Genomic DNA, 20,184 nt, shown 5'->3' on the forward strand with positions numbered 1-20,184 from the left:
ACAATCACAATGCTACGAGGATATTCAATTCATCCAGCATGTAAGAGACTCGATTCTGTTCTGATACTTAAAAAAAAGATTTCTTAATGCTGATAATCTTTCTGGTTTTTCCTTTTGTCCCAAAAGTGCAGGATGTCAGAATTTATTCCAGAGTCTATCAGTATTAAGTTAAAAAAGAAGAAGATATTTATAGTTCATATATGTATTATGTAATGCCTAATATTTACAGTGCTACTCAACTCAATGAAGTACTAAAAATGCATATGGAAATACAAATATTCGTAAAGAAAAATTATAGTTATAATTATGAGTGCGTAAGTATCATGTAATTATTTTTAAAAAAATTGGTATAATTAATTATAATTTGATTATTAATTAACATATACCAGAAACCTGTGGTCTGTTGGCATAACACCAGCCTCCAAAAGAGAGGTATGGGATTTCATCCCCTCCTCCCAAATCTCCTAATTATTAAAAAAAAAAAATATTAATCAACATATGATCAATTGAATTATAAAATATGAAAAAAATATATTAGATAAAAAAATAATAAAAATATTAAATTAATATTATTTTGAATAATAGAATGATAATTCAATATGAGAATGTTTTAAAAAAAAATAGACAAACGGCAAAACATGTGATATTATCCAAATTTTAGTCTGCATTTCCCTATTCCAATGCTAATCCTCTTTGGTCGATCTCTCTTTCTAACTCCTCAAGCAGGGCCTGAAGGCTGAAGCTCTCTCTCTCACCCATCAATTGCTCGCTCTTTCTCTCTGCCTCAAGCCTGTTGATAGATTTCTGATGTGAAGCTCTCTCTCCCCTCAAGCCACGTCCCGAATCTCTCTCTCTCTCTCTCTCTCTCTCTCGTTTCCACGACAACTGATCGTGTCTGGCAATGAGATCAACTCCAACATATACAAGTTTATATGACCAAAAGTTTAAGATGTAATTCATAAGTTATAACAGGCAATGAGAAGCAAATGGATGAATAAAACCCATTTAAATCATCATATTTTTAAGGCATTATGCATAAATTACTGCCGAGCATTGGCAATGGCCATTGCCCAATGCAAGTCTAAAGTAGCCATAAATTTGCAGAAATTCATCTGCAATGGTCTAGCCAAACGTGATTTGTTTGACATAAGTGCTACAGTAGTTCTTAGGAGTCTAGGACCTCTCCATGTTTGGCGAGACACTGTACAAGGAGCAAAGAATATTTTATTTGTTTTCTACTATCTGCCCGTCTGTTTTTCCCTCGATTTTTCGTTGTACCCCAAAATCCTCCAAGGCTCCAACCCTTTCTTTTCTTTCTCTCCCTGCCTCGCCTTCTTCTTCAACTTGTCGCCGTTCTTCAGCCCCCAAATCTCTCCTGTTGAAGCCCAGAAGATCCTCAAAGCCAGACATTGCACAAATGGTTCTGTCCTTTTTTATTTTGTTTCAATTTAATTTTTCTTTTCTTGTTCTTAGCTTAGTAATTCTCTCTTTGGCTGCCGACAACTGGAAAAGACAAGAACGGGAATTTCTATATTGTTGGATGAGTTTTATGCTCTGTTTTGTTATGCTGATGATCTGATTAATTGTTTGATTGCCGATTGAAAGTGTCGATTTTTGTGGTGATAATCTCCTTTATTCTACTTTTTATGTTCAAATGCTTATGCTTGGTTTGTTTCCCGAGAGATCGTGGAAAAAGAAACGGAAATTAAGATCTTAAATCTCTGGAAACTCGGTATCAGCTTGTTTGGTTCTAGTCAGGTTCTGTTTTGTTCTCTATTCAAAGTAATCGAGATTGGAAAGCTCTGAAATCCTAATGTCAGATGCGTTGAGTTGTCTTTATGACCTTTTTGGTTGCTTGGAAAAAAGCTTGCAACAGAAATAATGGTCTTTTTTGTTACTTTGATATTTATCTTTTGGAACCAGAGAATCCAAAAGAAAGTATAATCGAAATTAGTTTGATATAATCAATGGATTATTTTATTATTAAATAAATAAATATTATTAAAATATATAATATTTTATTATTATTTAGATTTAAGATAGATAGTCTAATATGAATTAATTTATCTAAAAGTTTATATTAGAGCTAAAAAGGAAATATTTATGAGTTTTATCAGTCACCCGTAATTTTTGTCACTCAAATAATTGCGTAATTTGTATCATTACCTTACAAGTTGCTAGGTGATATACCGTAGAGTCTGTCTGTCTGTACATCATGGATACTTTTAATTTGTTTAAGAGAGATGAGATGAGATGAGTTGAGTTAAATAAAATATTATTAGAATAAATAAAATATTATTAGAATATATTATTTTTATATTAAAATTTGAAAAAGTTGTATTCGGATTTAAAAAAGTTATATTGAGATTTAAAAAGTTGTATTAGAATTTGAAAAAGTTATATTGAGATTTTATTTTGTATAAGAATTTAAAAAAGTTGTAATGATTAAGATGAGATGAGATGAGATGAGATGAAAGTTTATGAAAACAAACTAGGCCTGAGATCATTAGCAAATAAACAAACTAGGCCTGAGATCATTAGTTTGCTAACTTTGCTGGGTTCCTCATAGCAACTATAGGCAGCAAGCCCCCCTAATAAGTGATCACAGATGCAACGCACCATACCCTAAAGGATTCCCTCAAAGTTTCTTCATTCAATATCCTCCTCCTCTCACATAAACAACAATGGGAGCAGAAAATGCATTCGCGTTCTTTCTTCTCCTTCTCCTTTTGATCTCCTCAGGTACGCAAAAAAAAGAATCCTTCCTTAAAATCTAATATAGAATTTGTTGTTTTTTTTTGTTAGTTATTTAGCTTAGATTGGTTGTCATGTATTAGTTTAATCTTTAGATTTCATTTTCTTCAAATCTTTTCTCTCTCTCTCTCTTCCTCTGGTCACCTGACCTGCATCTCGAGGTGGAAGACGACTGCTGGGTGTTTCCTTAACCAGATTCTAGTCCATTCAGAGTTCCATATCCATGCTCAAGTTGTTTTTATTCCCGTTCAGTACAATTTCTGATCGGTTTAGGACATATTCTACCTGTTCAGCTTATTTCTAGCTTTGTTCTGGTTTTTCTGGTCGTTTCCGGCACGGCTCTGATATTTTTTGGCCTTTCCCAACAAAATGTTGGTATTTTAGGGTGTTTTTCGGTCTTTTCTTTACATTTCCCAGTATTTTTACGGTGGTTCTCATACCAATCAACTTGTTGTTTTCACTCTCTCTTGGGATAACTCATTTGTGTATTGGTTATTCCATTTCTCTCTATCTTTTCCACTCAATCTTTCTCCATTGGGTACTCTCTTTCCTTCTGGTTTCATGGGTTTCTCTACTTCCTTTGGCCTTCTCAAATCTGGGCTATCCAATGGACTAATATGGGCTGTCTTCAACACAGTTATACAAGACCTGCTGGTGTTAAGAGAGAGATTGTTTGGAGTATTTCATTATCACATCGTGCTTGACCTGCTGCATATGTCAATTGTATGAGTATTGGAAGGCTATTGTGCTTTTTTTGCTGTTCCTTTTCTAATGTGAGAAAATATAATTTTTATTAATAAGAGAGCACCGGATTACAATGAGTACTCCGTTTTTTAGTTTTTTTACTTCTGCAGAGCTGTTGCACCTATAATTGTTACATTGTTTTTCACACTTAGGCTGACAGCTATACATATTTATTATACTTGGAGAGAGAGTTCTAGATACATCTAATCAACGTTGAGAATTTCAATAGCCCTATCTTAGAAAACTTGGAGTTCTATTGAATTTCAATTGAATTTTTCCTTGATGAACCAGATCTCGGATAAAGTGATGCTTGGTCTCAATGTGTTGTTCTTTTGTGAAAAATGAGATTTTTAATCAATACAATTGCTGACATGTTGTCACAACAAATTACCGTAGGTTCTTCGATTTTTTTGCTTCAAATCTGAAAGTATTCTTCTTAGCCATAAAGCTTCACATGCGGAATTTGTTGCTGCAATGTATTCGACTTCTGCTGAAGACAAAGGCAATTGTCTTTTGCTTCTTTGAATTCCAAGTGATAACTTTTGACCCAAAACAAGAAATGTAGCCTAATGTGCTTTTCAAATTTTTCAGTAAAACCAACGAGTTTGTTGTCAATTTTCTTCTTGTACATTATGCCAATTTTTGATTTTTTTTGCTTCAAATCTGAAAGTATTCTTCTTAGCCATAAAGCTTCATATGCGGAATTTGTTGCTGCAATGTATTCGGCTTCTGTTGAAGACAAAGGCAATTGTCTTTTGCTTCTTTGAATTCCAAGCAATAACTTTTGAACCCAATCAAGAAATGTAGCCTAATGTGCTTTTCAAATTTGTCAGTAAAACCAACGAGTTTGTTGTCAATTTTCTTCTTGTACATTATGCCAATTTTTTTAGTGCTTTGCAAGTAGCGAAGGATTCCTTTTGCTGCTGCGTAATGAAACTTACTGGGCTAATTCATAAACCTCGATAGAAGACTGACAGAATGAACAATATCTGGCCTTGTATTTGAGAGATAAATCTAGGAACCAACAAGACTTCTATATGCCTTTGCATTTGTCTTCTCTGCTTCATCATTTTGTTATAAGTTTTCATTAGGTGACATAGGTCTAGATACTGGCTTACAATCTGTCATGTGAATTTTTTTCTACAAGTCTTCTATGTACTTTTCTTGGTAAATAAAAACTCAACTTTTGTTTGTCTTACTAGTCAATTGAATACCTAGAAAGTATGTCATCAATCCCAATCAGTCATATCATATTCTTTCATCATAGCTATTTTAAAATCCTCAAAAATCTTCATACTTGTGCCCATATAGATGAAATCATCAAACATATAAGCAAACAACCAGAACATCTCCAATGCCTTCATACTTAACATACAGGGATGTAATCCTTAAGGCAGTAGCACTTCTCTTCATATTCTCCTTATGCTGCTTTTGATTTTCTTCTGTCCAAGATCTTGGGAGATGAATGTTGTCATCATTTGAGAGCTCCAGTAGTCATGGTGTTTTCCATTGAAAATAGGGACTTGGTTGGGTGTATAGGCAAACAAAGTGTCTCTACAATTTGCTGCTATGGAGCATTGCAGGAGAATGTTTCTAACTTGGGGAAAAATAATTCAAGCATACCAAAATTTGTTGGCATATGCAACTAGCATTGTGAGAAAATAGAATTTTTATTGATAAGAGAAATAGAATACAATGAGCAGTCTGTTTTTAATCCTGCACCTACAACTGTTAGGTTTCTTCACACATACATAGGCTGGCAGCTACACCTATTTATTCTCGGGGAAAAGAAATATTGATACATCTAGTGAAGGAGAATATCAATAGCTAGCTTGGAATACCAGGATTTCTTTTATGAGTTTTGTTACTCATCATCCCCATATATCATATTTATTCTTAATTTTTGTTAATTTTTAATTTTTAATTTTTTTTTATAGTTTTATTCTTCCTATACTAACTATTTTTTTTCTACGTATCATCCTATATACCATATTTTTTGTAAGAGAAAAACAAAATAGTTCTATTCAGAATTTTATAGGCAAAAATTACAAATCAACTTTCAACAATGGATTGAAAAGTTTTAATCGTTTGTGTATTGTCAAATTGCAGGTACCATGGCTTCAGCTGCCATTCTTTCCTTTGAGAATCAATGCAGCTACACGGTGTGGCCTGCAATTATCTCTGGAAATGGTCCCACCCTCGGGGATGGCGGGTTTTCCTTGGCACCGGGAAAATTGGTCCAGCTCATTGCCGACCCCGGCTGGTCCGGCAGGGTCTGGGCCCGAACTGGGTGCAACTTTGACTCCTCAGGCAACGGTAAATGCCTCACAGGTGATTGTGGCTCGCTAAATTGCAACGGAGACGGCCAGCCACCTGTCACATTAGCCCAGATCATCATCGCATCGGGAACCACCGACAATAGCTTCTATGATGTCAGCTTGGTCAACGGCTACAACGTTGGCATGCGCATCAATGTCACCGGCAGAACAAATGACTGCCAGTACGCAGGCTGCATCAACGACTTGAACGGCAACTGTCCGCCGGAGTTGCAGGTGGTTGTTTCTGGCTCGGTGGTGGCGTGCAAGAGCGCATGCGAGGCATTCAATGCGGCCCAGTTTTGTTGTGGAGACGACTACTCCACGCCACAAACTTGCTCGCCAACGCAGTACTCTGAACACTTCAAAAAAGCATGTCCGAATGCATATAGCTACCCTTACGATGATGTTTCAAGCCGTTTCACTTGCTCTGGGTCGAATTACTCAATCACGTTTTGCCCAACTGGATAGTGATCATTATTGACAGATTCTAGGGTAAGTGCTTCTCCGTTTATGGTTTTGTTGTTTTGGTGATAACTGGATGGAACAAGAGTTTATCATAAGAATTTTTTCTCTTGAGAACCCTAGTCAAGGGAAAAAGCAATGAAGTTAAGAGATTTTCTTGAACAGATACATTTTCTCATTTAATAGGCCTTCTACCCTCTATTTGCTCTATCTGGTAAAAAAAGCTATGAAGTTAGAGATTTGGTCGGAAAGAAAATGATTATTAAGAAACAAGCCATCCGACAGAACTTGAATTCCACTTGATTGAACTCAAATTTGGCTCAATTCGATTATTAAATGAGTTATTGACCTGGAGCGAATTATAAAATGACATAAACTCGTATTTTGCTGCCTCGAGTAACGTCCGTAAACAAATTCGTATAAAACTTGCCTAAACTTGTTAGCTCCCTTATTTATGGATGTAGCTCACTATACATGGTATATGTGGTGGTAGCAATGATGAATGCATATATGATAGAATTAATCTTAGCATCAGCCACTATTTGGCTGAAGCCGGAGAACACCTTACGTGGCTTAGGTGATTTTCCCTTTTTCTCCCTGCTGTACATTTTCGTTCCCTCTTTCTGATTTTTGCTTCATTTCAAATTCATCCATCCTCCCCCCAGCATTCTCCCACCCCCACCCCCACCTCCTCCCCTTTGCAAAGTTGCCCCGTCGACCCTCCTGGCTTAGTGCGAAATCTTCATCTCTTCATCCCTCTTCATATTCCCATCTTCTCAACAATGAACTTCGTCTCCCCATCTTCTCAAATCAATCCCCTCCATTCCTTTACATTTCCCTCAAAATGTAAATGAGCGAGCTGTAATAGAAAGAATCCGGATTAAATCTATGAAAGATATCTACGGCGCCACTGGCTAAGGTATTTATTCGTATAAGTACTCTTCTTCATAAAGGATTATATGAAATTTTAGGGTTTGTGACAAATTTTATGAAATTCTAGGGTTTACTCCATCTCTTTTTTTTCTATTTAATTGTAGGGTTTAGGCATACATTTTGAATCTGATGTATTTTTTATCTTCATTTGGATATGATTTTATATATGATTATATTGTGCATGTGCATGTATTGTCAAATCATTCGTATTCGATACACACCATGGATCAGGTTTGGAGAGGTAAGCAATTATGTTCGATTAATTTGTTTGAGCTTCTCGTGCATGATGATGTGACTCATTCATATCTGGATTTTTTTTTCCATATTTTTGTGAAAATATTGTAACAATACTGTGTGGGTATTCTTCCCCTACGCAAGCTGAAATAATTGAGGACCTGGGACTTTTAGTCTAGGAGGTGTGAGTTGTGCATCTAACTTTTCTATTATGTATTTATGATTTAATTTATTTTGTGCTTATGAGTAACATTATATTTGTTATATTTGCATATTGATTTGTTGTTTGCTAGGTGTACTTTATTATGTTAATTGGGAATTCATACTATGTACAGGGAGATGCGAGCTGTGAATGTTTCGTACAGGCAGATACACTTCATTTCTAGAAGAAAACATTTGTGTAGGAGAGAATAAGGCTTGAAAGACATGGGATGATATATTACAACGCGAGTATGAAGTTCGGAAAAGGGAAGATAGAGAGAGAGATAGTGACAAATCTGAAAAAAGAAAAGAAAAAATTATTGTATTTGTACTGGATTGTCACATTTGTAATGGTGTTTACTTGGTTCGGATAAATTTCATTTAAAAAGCACGTTGTATGGATTAGATGGTTTTTGAATGAAAACAACTTGTGCACTTCAATCGACTTTGTAAACTTTAGGTGAAGTCTTTATGTAGTTATGTTGCTCGATTATGATCATATACTCTATAATTCATGAGATTTTTCTTTTCTGGTTTTTGTTCTCTAGCTATTGAAATTGGGATGTTTAACCATGCACTTCAATTATTGTTTTTTGCATAAATTGAGTTGTAGCCTTTTGTTGCTATTGTTTGTTGGTAGCCGCTGTTAATGACATTATATGTTGTCCTGGGTTTTAGCTATGTACACTGTTTGTTGCAGGATTTTGTCCTGACTCTGTTGAATGTGTTTTGGTTTTCAATGCTCAAACAAGCCGTAGGTATTTTTCTCATGGCATCATTCCATTCGGAATCACTTTTGTTAACTATTTTTGTTTTCTTTTTTGGAGTAGTCATGCAGCTTCCATAAAAACACATTAAGATGAGATACGCTCGCTGTTGAACAACTAATATAGATGAGCATCAACTTTTGGAACTTTTTGGTTATTCTGCAACTTTGGGTTATTATGCAGCTTTTGGAAAACACATTGACCATAATTACTATCAATCGACACTACCCCTACGCTTAACTCTTAAGAATCACCACATTCAACTAATATAGATGATCCTCAACAAATGCTTTTAACAAGAATTTTTACCACATGTTCATGAAATAAATGCCATCAAAGTATTTATAAATGACTAATACAAATACAAGAATAGATCCCCATACTTAAAATCATTTCAGTTATATAAATATTGTGGCTATCTAAATACATAACAGGAATGAACATTTTGAGATCCAATCAAAATCTTTGCAAAAAAGAGTAACTTGTTCAGTGAATCCTCTGTAATTACAAATCCATAATTAGAGTTGTAGCCGCCCATTGTAGAGCCATAACCTGCAAATCAAGAGGTTATTTTTCAAAAAATTCAGAAACAACCACAAGAAAGGGAAATGGAGAGAAAAGGGAAAAGTTTTTCCATTAAAGATCAGTAATTACCTCCATAATTGCTATATGCTTTCCCCTGACACCCAACTTATAACTTTGGAATTACCTCTGTATAAAATGAGATCAGTTAATTAGTGATCATGATGAGATAAGCTTTTACATATTATGATTATTGAGTTATATATAGTCTTTAGTTACTTAAAGTGGGTTTTTAATTCTAAGAACCCTTTACTTATATATTAAAAGCAAATAATTAAATATCAACCGATCGAATTCCTTAATATGGTAAACAAAGCATGAGAAATAGAGATTACAAAAAGAAAAATAAAAAATAAAAAAACATTATCCATGACTAGAAACAGAGTTTGAATCACTCCTAATCTGTAAAGTTTAATCTAAAAATGATATATATAGCAGGGAAGCATGCATAAGAAAAATTAAAGTTAATCTGGAGGGGAGAGAGAGAGCAAGAGAGAGAGAGAGAGAGAGAGAGAGAGAGAGAGAGAGAGTTAATTTATGTATTTTCAGTAAAGTTTTGCTCCAACAATCCTAATCATAAAGCATGTCATGTACTATTGGGGCTGTATTATTCCTTGTTGGAATCTAATTTCATTCCAAGATACTAGATGTTGCAAAACAGAAGCATTTCTTGAGGTGATGTAGAATTTACCCAATTGTCAAGAAAAAAGAAAAAGCAAAGATGATCCAACTCATCCGACTATTTTAAATACAAAGTACATATCGAGTTTGTAGAGATTACTCAACCTTTCATGGCCATTTATGTTGGTGGGTCATAGAACAAGCAAAAAAATAGGTTTGAAGTCATGAAGTTTGGTAAAACATTTAAATAAAATTCGTATATTTAACTATGATTTTATTTGTGGAGTTAGTTTGAAGGGGAAATTGTAATATTATTATTGCTGGAGTTTCACTTAATTAGCTTTGTTGGCTTTTACTGAAACTCGAGCTTAAAAATTCTATCAATTTAACCAATCTGTGAATATTTATGGATGACAAATCTGCATCCTAAAATAGGACCTCCCCCTCCCTTTGTCTAGATCGAAGTAGATTTTGACATTTCATCTTAAAAGAACTCAATTAATTGTTACCCAAACACTCGAGTCAACAAAATACTTATCCACTTGGGTTCATCTAGGAAGGAATGCAATTACATGGTTTACTAGCTGGGAAGTAAATCCTGATCATGTTTTAGATCTTGCTGATATAACTGTTACTATGTGTCTATATTTATATCTGTACAACAAATTTCCTTTCTTTTCCCCCTTCTTATTTTTAAGCCATGAGAAGAGACTAAGATCAACCAATCCAAAGTAGTGTAAGTAATATGTAAGCCACCCAACAATATAGGTCATTATATTTCAGCAAGCACACAAATGGAGCATGAAAGTACCAACTTAAAACTAATCACAAGTCCAAATGCACTTGCAACCACCGTGAAACGAAGGTCTCCAATTCAATTCTATTGTTTGACACAATTTTAAAGCTATTTACAGTGCCTTTAAATTTGTAAAATGACCTGCAGCATCACCTCAGTTTTCACAAAAGGAGAGAATCGGCACAACAGTCACGCCATAAGTTTTCCCCAACCCACCAAATCAAAAGAGAAGGAGAACACTATTCGGTTTTTCAGTTTGTCAAAATCAAATAAATTCAAAGATGCATTTATATCTCTCCTATATAGAGAAAATATACCATAAACTACGGTATGCAATTGGTAGAGAGCGCTCAGACGAGATAGTTGTTTAGGATTTCTAGCTGCACAGCCAATATCAAGTACTCAACTAATTGTTACCCAAACACTCAAGTCATCAACAACTTACAAATAATGTGCTAACCGAGACTTCAAACCAACAAAGATCATCACTAGCAAGCATTAACTTCAAGAAAGCATTTTCTGCAACTCACTAACATTTTAATCAATACGCATAAATGGAGTTCTATATCTCCATGCCCTAAGCCTAATACCCATATCTGAAAGATAAAATATGCCTCAAACCAGTACAAAGAACTTAATAATGTGGAGTTACCTCTTGCTGCTGAGTAGATGGATGGCGAAACAGAGGTATGAGTCGCGGGTGCTGGGTGGCGCTGGTGGAGGGAGGGCGTGCTGGGCGACAAGTGGTCCCCATGAACCCCTCCCTCTTGTTCGAAATGGACTGTGGGGAAGAAAGGCTGGGGGACGATGGGCAGAGGCAGGCCGACGACTCGCCGGTGTTGGGCGACGACAAAGACGGCGATGCTCGAGGGTGATGGGCGACAGGAGGGAGGGAGGGAGGGGGACGCGGGAGTGGGATGGGTTCAATTCATAAGGTCGACGTTCAAAATTCAAATGCTAGTTTAAGTACATCCACATAACGTGTGCAACGGCTGATGTGCTACAGCGGCTACCCTATAGAATTACTCTATGATATGAACAAATATTAGCAGCCCCTGTTTGGGAGCAGCCAATTGCACACCATACGTGGCGTTGGGTAAATGACCAAATTCTCCCCAGCTTTCCGTTCCCTCCCTCAGTATTTTCACATTTGATTTTTGAGAAACAGAGCTCGAGCTCCTCTCTCCCGAACGTGTGTCCGAGTCGTTCCGTCGTCAACATCCCCCCACCAGCACCTCCAAAATCCTCTTCAACGAAAACCCCCTTCACTGTAAATTTTCTTCTGCTTCTTCACGTTGAAACCCTCAATCCCCCTCACATCGTGACCTTTCTTGTTCTTCACTGTGAAGGCCTCAGTCCCCTCACAAAACCGAACCCTTCATCTCAGCCTCATGACGGTGTGAGTCCAAATACTATGAAATTGCGTCCAGAAATCTGTGAAAATCTCGCAGCACAATTCTACCACCAGGTCCAAAAGAAGCAAGCTGAGATCACTCCCAAGAAGGTACTTTTATTGTTTTTTTCATCTGGGCTTTCCTCGTATTCCCTTCAATATGCTTATTCTAGAAGTGGGTAATCCTTCATTAAATTTCACTATGGTTTTGTTGTATCTTGTGTATCTGTCATCAGATCTCAGAGTATCAAATAATTGAGATAGAGGAGAATGTTTGTAATCTGAAGAAAGCTGAGGCGGATTGGATTTTATAGGTAGGTGTTGTGGAACAAGGAAATAAGTTGGAGGTAAGAAGAATTTAGTATCTAGGTTTGTTTTTGGAGCTGTTTGATGAATTGTGTATTTGAGATTTTGTATTTTTAGTTAGGTTTTGTCAATTATTACTGTCAATAGAAGTTATGATAAGTCCAGTTTGTATTGATGTATTTCTACTTTTCTGGGCAACCTAAAATATAATTTTGACTTTCAATGCCTTGAATTGGCTACTCATTTTATTTTTGTCTGTTTTCAGCTAGTGGAACAAGACTCTGAAGGACAATGCAATTTAGAGTGCAAAAACAATTGAGCGGGCTTGACAAGAGGTGAGATTTTGTCACTTGATTTGCATTATTTTATATCTTGGTCTGCTTATTATCATGTAACTCTATATTGGCAACGGAGTTCTGTTTCTTTAAAGTAAGTAGCTATAATATGGACAAAACTGGTGAACTTTTTTTATTTATTTGGTTTACCATTTAAATGGGTAGAGTTTTGAATAGTATGAGAGAGGTCCTATGTTACAATCTAATGGAATTCTTGGCACCAAGTTGTTTAACTTTGTTTGCCCCTTGATCTTGCTCAGGTGGTATAAAGGTGGACTTGAGTTTGATGTTATGTTTGGGTGAGGTTGCAGGTTAAGATACTACCATGTAAAGCCAAAAGGGATGTTTAATAGCTTCTAAATTGTGGCATTCATGTGGATTTTGTCACTGTCCAAACGATTCTGTTTGGTTTTTGGCTCTTTTTACATTATTTTGGATACCACACTTAGCATTATGATCAAATCACTGTTTGATCATATTCCAGGTCATGGGATATTCTGATACTGATGTTGCTGAATATCTATATAGCTCCAAGCCACAACTTGATTCATTGGTCAACTTTTTATGTAAAGACCTTACTAAAGCATGCAGTACCAAGCCACCTCCAAGAGAACCTTTTGTGGCCAAGTCATCCAAAAGGCAAAAATGGAAAGATATTGAAATCTATGGAGGTGATCATTTTGTCATTGCTTTGGCTTTCTCAAAAGAGCCTTCCGCTATAATATAGGATTTGTAACCAAGAGTTATGGTGGGTAAATGTAAAGACAATGTATTTGAGAACTTGGTTGTAAACATTACTCTCTTGATTGTAAATATTTTGTACTTGAGAATGAATAATCAGTTTCAGTTTTGCATTTTATCTTCATGTGGTAGTTTTGCACAGTGGTACTTTTATCTTTCCTAACAGATGAATATGTCCTATTTTGATTTGTATCCATCAAAATGGTAAGCACATGGTGACTTGCCCTTGGTTAAAAAAAGGCCACTCAATGGAGCAGCTATCTATCATTCATTTATTATTGGAAATTGTAAGAAATGGTAAATTGATTCCATCACAAAAAACTAATACACTAAAGATTGTACTGAATCAAAATGGTAAACTCATTCCATCACAAAAAAATATTAAAATCAGCATTACAAGAAAGTATTCCATCACAAATAATACTGTAGCAAAATATTTATTACAAGAAAGGATTCCATCACAAATAACACTGTGTCATAGTACAAGAGAGCATTCCATCACAAAGCATTAGACGCTTGCAGCAATGAAGAGACAACCTCCATATCAGCTCCATCTAAACTAGCTTCCTGGCCTGTTTGGGTATTGGCATTTGTATTAGCAATGTTGGAAAGAAGGCTAGATGGAGTTCAGTTTACTTGCATAGACAACATCATCAAAATCATGTGATAGTAAAAAACTGAGCAAGCATTTCCTAAAAAAAAAATTGAGCAAGCATTTCCTAAAAAAAAAATTGAGCAAGCATTTCCTAGCCATAAACATAATCCATAGATTTTAACACTTAAAAGCTTCTCCACTGGGAATACATTGATTTGTTTCCTTAAAAATGTTGAGAAAATGGTTTACTTTGTCAAATGTTTACCATTTTGGTGACTGCTGGTAAATCAAATTACTTGAGAAGCTGGTACAAAAATCTATGAGTCAGTTGAGACTCATGACCTACCCTAAAAGAGAATAAGAGTGGAAAAAAAAAAAAACCTCCTTTTTGATTTGCAGTAAATCATTTTTGTGTTTATTTGGTCCCCAAAGTCCAAATAACATCACATGCAGGGAGGGCCATGACCCAATAGGATTCTGAGTAGTACAAGATCAACATGTAAAGAAAGATCAACATGTAAAGAAGCGAAACTATTTATCACAAAGGGAAAAAAAAAAAAAAAAACAGAATCATTTGAAAAGAATACTGCTTATATCCAATCGATCAGCAGCTGAGCATTACCAACCCCCATCAGCAAAGCAAAAAGAAAGGAAAAAACTGCTTACCAATTCAATTTGCAATGTCGAAAACAGATTAACAACACTGCAAAATTGATTCGCTCTAAGGGATCGACTAGCTCTGCGCAAGGTTTTTAACGGTGTAGACAAGAATCGAAGGAACCCATACAAAAGGCCTTTTCTAAAGCAAAGTTCTCACTCCCTGCCAAACGCGAAGCCCACTCCTCACCTATGAGAAAGTAATTAAAATTCAATATACTAAATGGTGAAGAATAATATTTTCTAATACAAACGCTGCATATAAGAATGGCTGGCTCAATCTTTCAAAAGTAAACACAGCATTTTCAAGATGGGAAAAAGGAACTAAACAATGAGACAAAAAAAAAAATCCAATTGTTCTCTTCAATTCCACTCCAGATCAAATGCTCCCCAACCAAAAGGAAAACCCACAAGTCATTTCATTAGATTCACACAACAAGGATCGGAACAAAGACCCAAAAACTCACAATAAATCAAAACCCAACAAGAAAAAAAAAAAAAAAAGGAACAAGAGAAAATAAGTACGCATGTGATAACTTAGTACTCATGCAAAAGAAAAAAACAAAGAAACATTAAAAGAAAAATAAAAAGGAAAAGAGAGACAAACCCTAGAGCAAGGAAAGGCGGCCATGGCAGAGGAGGCCCTGGAGATTATCTGCAAAGAGGGAGAGAAGGAGAGAGAGAGAGCATGGGTGGGTTGGCACCTTTTTGCAGGCAATACTAATTATAACACCACGCGTGAGGAAGAAGTTGGTGAGGAGGTTGTATAGCAGATTTTGAATGGAGAGATGAAACCCAGTGAACTGCAGATTTTGAATGGGGAGATGAAACCCAGTGAATTGCAGATTTTGAATGGGAGAGGAAGGAGGCCGACGCGGGTTGCTTGGCGAGGAAGGAGGGGGTCTTGTGGGATTCAAATCGGGTTTGCTCCGTTCAATGAGCTCGCGAGGAGTGGCGGCGCTAGGTAGATGGAGGAGCGTCTCTCGGTGGCGTTGAATAGAGAGACGGCATCACCGGAGGGCACGGGCAGAGGAAGGTGATGCGACGCAAGTTACTGTCGAGGGAGGAGGGGGTTCCAAACTTTCGCGGGACAAAATTCGAATGGGAAAGAAAAATTCTCACCGATCTTTGTTTGAATCAAAACGCTCGTTTTGTTGAAAAAAATGCCACGTAAGGTGTGTGCTGTGTGTGTCGCTACAGGGGCTGATCCCTAGTATTACTCATATGATATATGTATGAATGGATTTGTACCTGCAGGGCATGCCATGGGGTTATGGACCAGTTCCGTCTGGTTTGCCCACTAGGTATGTCTTGTAATGCAAATTGTATTTTTTTTTTTGTCTTTTCTTTTAAATATCTTTTAAACATATTTAAACATTTAAAAAAACATTAATATACGTTTAGTTACTTATTTAACCATTAAATAAAAAAATTTCTAAAAAAAAAAATACATAAGCGATCAAATTGAATAAACAAACTTAAGTGATGGAATTGATAAAATATACCAGGCCCATGTTTTCCAAGTCCAGCCCAAGGTGAGGGACTCATCAGGAGGGAAGAAAGAGAGAAAAAATGAGGGGACAAAAGACTAAGGAAAGAGTGTGTCAGGAGTAAAATGATAGATGTGACATAAAGGATAGATGATGGAACTTAAAAGAGGAGGGGGCAAAAGATAAGATGGAGGAAATTGGACGACTTAAGGGACTTTTGGTAAGACTTATCCAAAAAGGTTTCTTCAACTTCCTTACAAGAGCTTCAGCAACGATGTCTCCACTAGAAGATAAACCTCCGATATCAATTATACAGTAAGAATGAGAGACCATGAGAGTGAGAGGTTGTAAAACAAGTATGTGGACTCTTCCCTCCCAGAACTCCCGTCATGGATGTAAGCCCAATGTCGAACTACGTAAATCTGTGTGTCTATCTCTCTTTATTTTCTCTGTATTTATTTACTATTCACTGTCATGGATGCATGCACTTACACTGTATAGCAGCATTGAACTACTGCTGAGGGCCCCACACCACACTGATTAAGGCTCAAATCGTCACAGCAAGTCGGGAAAAACTCTTTCTCCCCTTCTAGCTTATTGTGTCGATTTTATGCATTAACAAGCGACATAGTATCATTTCCCATAAACCATAGCCCCCCCCCCCCCCCCCCCCCCCCCCCCCCCCCCCCCGGGGGCACAATTACAAGCCAAGATGGATAAAACAACAAACACAAAAAAGATTAAGCCCCCACCCACCCCCCAAAAAATAAAATACTAACGCTACCACTTTTTACAGACATTCCTTTCCAGGAACTATTGCTAAAGTAGAAAATACTCAGTATCCGATCAAGCAATGAGAGTTTCATTTCACTGGACCCGGTGCACTGCCCCTCAGTTTCCTCCTCACTGTTGAATAAGGTCTGGTCTGAGCAGTTAAGTGAAGCTCCACATGCTAAATTATATGACTAACATGCTGGATGGCAGACCCGAAGCTTGTTATCGCCATCCTTGTCACACTTCTGGATTGAGATCTTGTGATTCAAGCCAATCTCGTTTAGTCAAACAGATACCTAAACCAATTTTGGATTCAAATGGCCCAAAAGCTAGTATATTAGCCACCATATCAAGTCTTAATGGCAAGTAAATGGTGCCACAAGGGAACAGAAATATCTCATACAAATCATCAAATCATTTATTAAAGTCTTTCATGTCTTAAAGCTATATCCTCTAGAAAAAAAGTGGTAAGATTTACAAGATAAGGTATTTTGACTGTCAACCAATTATCACAAACACATTGTGAAAGTCGCATTGAAAGTGTCAAAGTCATAAGATCCCATGCTCCATAGATTAATTAGAAATGCCTTATCTAAATTAGCCGAAACTAGTGAAGATCCTAAAACGATTAGTGAAAACCAAATGCTTAGCAACATAAGAAGTTAGAAATTTTGAATAAGAGAAATGATATTTATAGTTTTAAGATACTATTTTTGCATACTTGTTTTTTTAAAAATAGGTAAATTTAGATCCATAAGAAAATAATTATTTGTAGTTCTTGTGACAACCGCAATATATTATGAAATCACTACTTGGTTTGAAAATTTCATTAAGTTAATGAAAATTGTATATTTAATTATTTATATTTTTAACATAAGTTCAAAAATTTTAAAACTGTTAGATATTAATTTGATTAAGCCATTAACCTTCAGAATCATAACAGTAGACGGTATTAAAGACATTTGAATGAACAGCTTCTAATGAGTCACTGGGAATCCCCTGTTGTTGTATTTATAATTATAATAGCGATATGGCACTCTGCTTGTTTACATTTTGAAAGAGTTATCCTTGTAATGTAGTTCTTCGCAGCCTAAAGGTTAAAAGCTCATGCCCAACCGGTTGGCAGCCCATGAATAGCTGGACTCAACCTTCTAGAGCTCTTTTCCTGCCGTTTGATGACAGCTGAGCTGAATGTGCTTAGTGAAGCCGACTTAAAAAGGCTATAAAAGAGAATCTGCGGGAGATAATGAGGGCCGACTCAATGGCAAGCCCATTTTAGGCGATTGGGCTTCCAATCTATCCAAGACCTCTAAAAATAAAAATGAGATTTTCAATTTAAAAAAAAAAAAAACTATTTCATTAATAAAAATTTAAATAATTTTTATATTTTCAATGTGTACAAGGTCTCATAATACTATATTTAATATTTAATACAATAAATTATTTCTATTTTTAAATAACTTTTTTAAAGTCTTACTAAATTGAGATAGAAAATTTTCATTGAGCCTCATTTTAAATTGTTATATTAAATATAAATTTAAAAAATATTTATTTAAAGATTTTAATTAAAATCTCATTTCTTTTAAAATTTTTTACAAATATTCCATATAATAATTTATATTTTATCATATTATAATTACGAATTACCTCAATTTTATCATAAATCTCAATTTGTATTGAGCCGCCCATCATACTTGGTGCATGTTTAAGATTGTGGTGGAAAATATAACTTATAGTTTTATAACTTATAGCTTATAACTTAATTAATAAGTTTTACTATTAAAAAGTTATTTATTGTTTGATAACTATATTTTTAAAGTACTTTTAAATATGTTACATTTGTTTGGAAATAAGTTAAAAAAAATACATTTTGATGTAGAAACGATTATTTGAATTTTGAAAGATTATGACCATATTTTTTAAAATTCTAATTATCTGAAAATTATAAAGATATTTTCTTTTATTGACAATTTTTTAAAAATTCGAAATACGTTCTGTATTATCTGAAAAAGCACATTTGAATAAAAGCATAATTTTAATATTTTTTCTCAAACATATTTTTTTACTTATTTCAAATTAATAGTGTTTGAATATATAACACTGGAATAACTCAAATTTTCCATTAAAGAGTTTTTAAAATTATTTAAATATTTTTTAATACTCTTAGTGCAACTCTAAACAAAACAATTTAACCTGAGAATCTGAGATGTAAGAGATTTGTGCTACTTTGTGAGTGACATGTGTCGAGTGGATTCTTTTTAGGACATTTGTGGGTGTACACTGCTGGGTACGTTGAAAATGTTGTTCTATGGCGTTATTGTGTATTTTTAGTGCAAAACAGTGACAGTGTGTGAGATGTATAACTACCGGGCTGTTATTAAGAGTTGTTTTGTTAGAGTTATTATTATTATTTTTTTTTAGAGAAATGACATTTAAGTTGATGTGTAAGTTTAGCGTATTGTTTTTTCAAAAAATAAGGTAAATTTAAGACTCATATTAAAATATTATTTTTTAAGAAAATACTAGTTTGCCTCCTTGGGTTGTCCCCTAGTGTATCTATATTTTTTTAAGTGTTTAAAAATGTTTAAAAAATGCTTTAAAAGTGAGAAATGTACTAGTGATCACACCCAATGATGAGAGTTGGGTAGCCAACTAGCATTGGACCTTACCTTTTTTTTTTTTAAAATGAAGTAAACATAATTTACACATTATAGAATTATATTTAACATTACTTTTTTTTTTTTTTAGACAATGCTAGAGTGTTGTGACCCCTAGTACATTTGATTTTTTTTTTTTAAATATCCTTAACTATTACTAAATAAATACATAATTTTACTAATAATCACTTTCATAATTATTAAGAAAAAAAAATTTAAATACTCTATGATAACTTTGAAGGTCCAAGTATCAATTTCCTTTTTTTTTTTTTTTTTAAGTGTATCGTGTGCACCTATTTTTGTGGTGTTACAAAGTTAATAAATGTGATTTGTTTTGAGGTGCTCCATTTTGTATATCTCAACCAACATGACTATTCATTAAAGTTTCATTTGTTTTTAAAAAAGAGATAAGATGAGATGAGTTGAGATTAAAGCTGAAAGTTGAATAAAATATATTATTTTAATATCATTTTTGTATTAAAATTTAAAAAAGTTAAATTATTTATTTTATTTTGTATGAAAATTTAAGAAAATTGTATATATATATATATTCTATTATAATAAGAGGCTATCCAGCAGCTATAATAATGAACAGTAATTTTCACATCCTTGATAAACAGTATCGCTACATTAATGAACAATAGTTTTTATTTTTAATTTTTTAATTTTTTTTTTCACATCCTTGATGAAAAGCATGATAATATTTTTTCTCCTAAGGAAATGATTATAAGCACTATTTTATCTTCAAATTATTGGCATTAATTATTTTACTTTTCGTGTATTAAATCGATAAATATTAATAAGTAACACTATAAGGGTAAGCA

The 20,184-nt window shown here is 34.7% G+C and overlaps 1 protein-coding gene, 1 long non-coding RNA gene and 1 pseudogene across 3 annotated transcripts; 2 read left to right on the plus strand and 1 right to left on the minus strand.

Moving 5' to 3' along the window:
- The first annotated feature begins 2,543 nt into the window (after nt 1–2,543).
- Nucleotides 2,544–8,559, plus strand: LOC122299910 (pathogenesis-related protein 5-like). 2 transcript variants are annotated; one of them, XM_043110394.1, is made up of 3 exons: nt 2,544–2,742; nt 5,608–6,308; nt 8,347–8,559. In XM_043110394.1, exons 1-2 carry the CDS (start codon nt 2,685–2,687, stop codon nt 6,282–6,284), a joined length of 735 nt encoding a protein of 244 aa, XP_042966328.1. In that variant the 5' UTR covers nt 2,544–2,684; the 3' UTR covers nt 6,285–6,308; nt 8,347–8,559. The 2 variants fall into 2 exon arrangements, with proteins under 2 accessions (XP_042966328.1, XP_042966327.1); XM_043110393.1 differs by lacking the exon at nt 8,347–8,559 and adding an exon at nt 7,781–8,177 and having other exon boundaries at nt 2,545–2,742.
- Nucleotides 8,560–8,644: 85 nt separating this feature from the next.
- LOC122299911 lies at nt 8,645–11,455 on the minus strand. The gene is made up of 3 exons (XR_006239794.1): nt 11,065–11,455; nt 9,068–9,124; nt 8,645–8,965 (listed from the first exon to the last, which is right to left on the minus strand). It is a non-coding gene; the product is annotated as an uncharacterized LOC122299911 (long non-coding RNA).
- Nucleotides 11,456–11,826: 371 nt separating this feature from the next.
- On the plus strand, nt 11,827–15,756 carry LOC122298796 (annotated as a pseudogene).
- Nucleotides 15,757–20,184: the final 4,428 nt, after the last annotated feature.

This window comes from Carya illinoinensis, chromosome 16 (genome assembly GCF_018687715.1).
Source record: "Carya illinoinensis cultivar Pawnee chromosome 16, C.illinoinensisPawnee_v1, whole genome shotgun sequence".
In the NCBI taxonomy this organism is placed as follows: domain Eukaryota; kingdom Viridiplantae; phylum Streptophyta; class Magnoliopsida; order Fagales; family Juglandaceae; genus Carya; species Carya illinoinensis.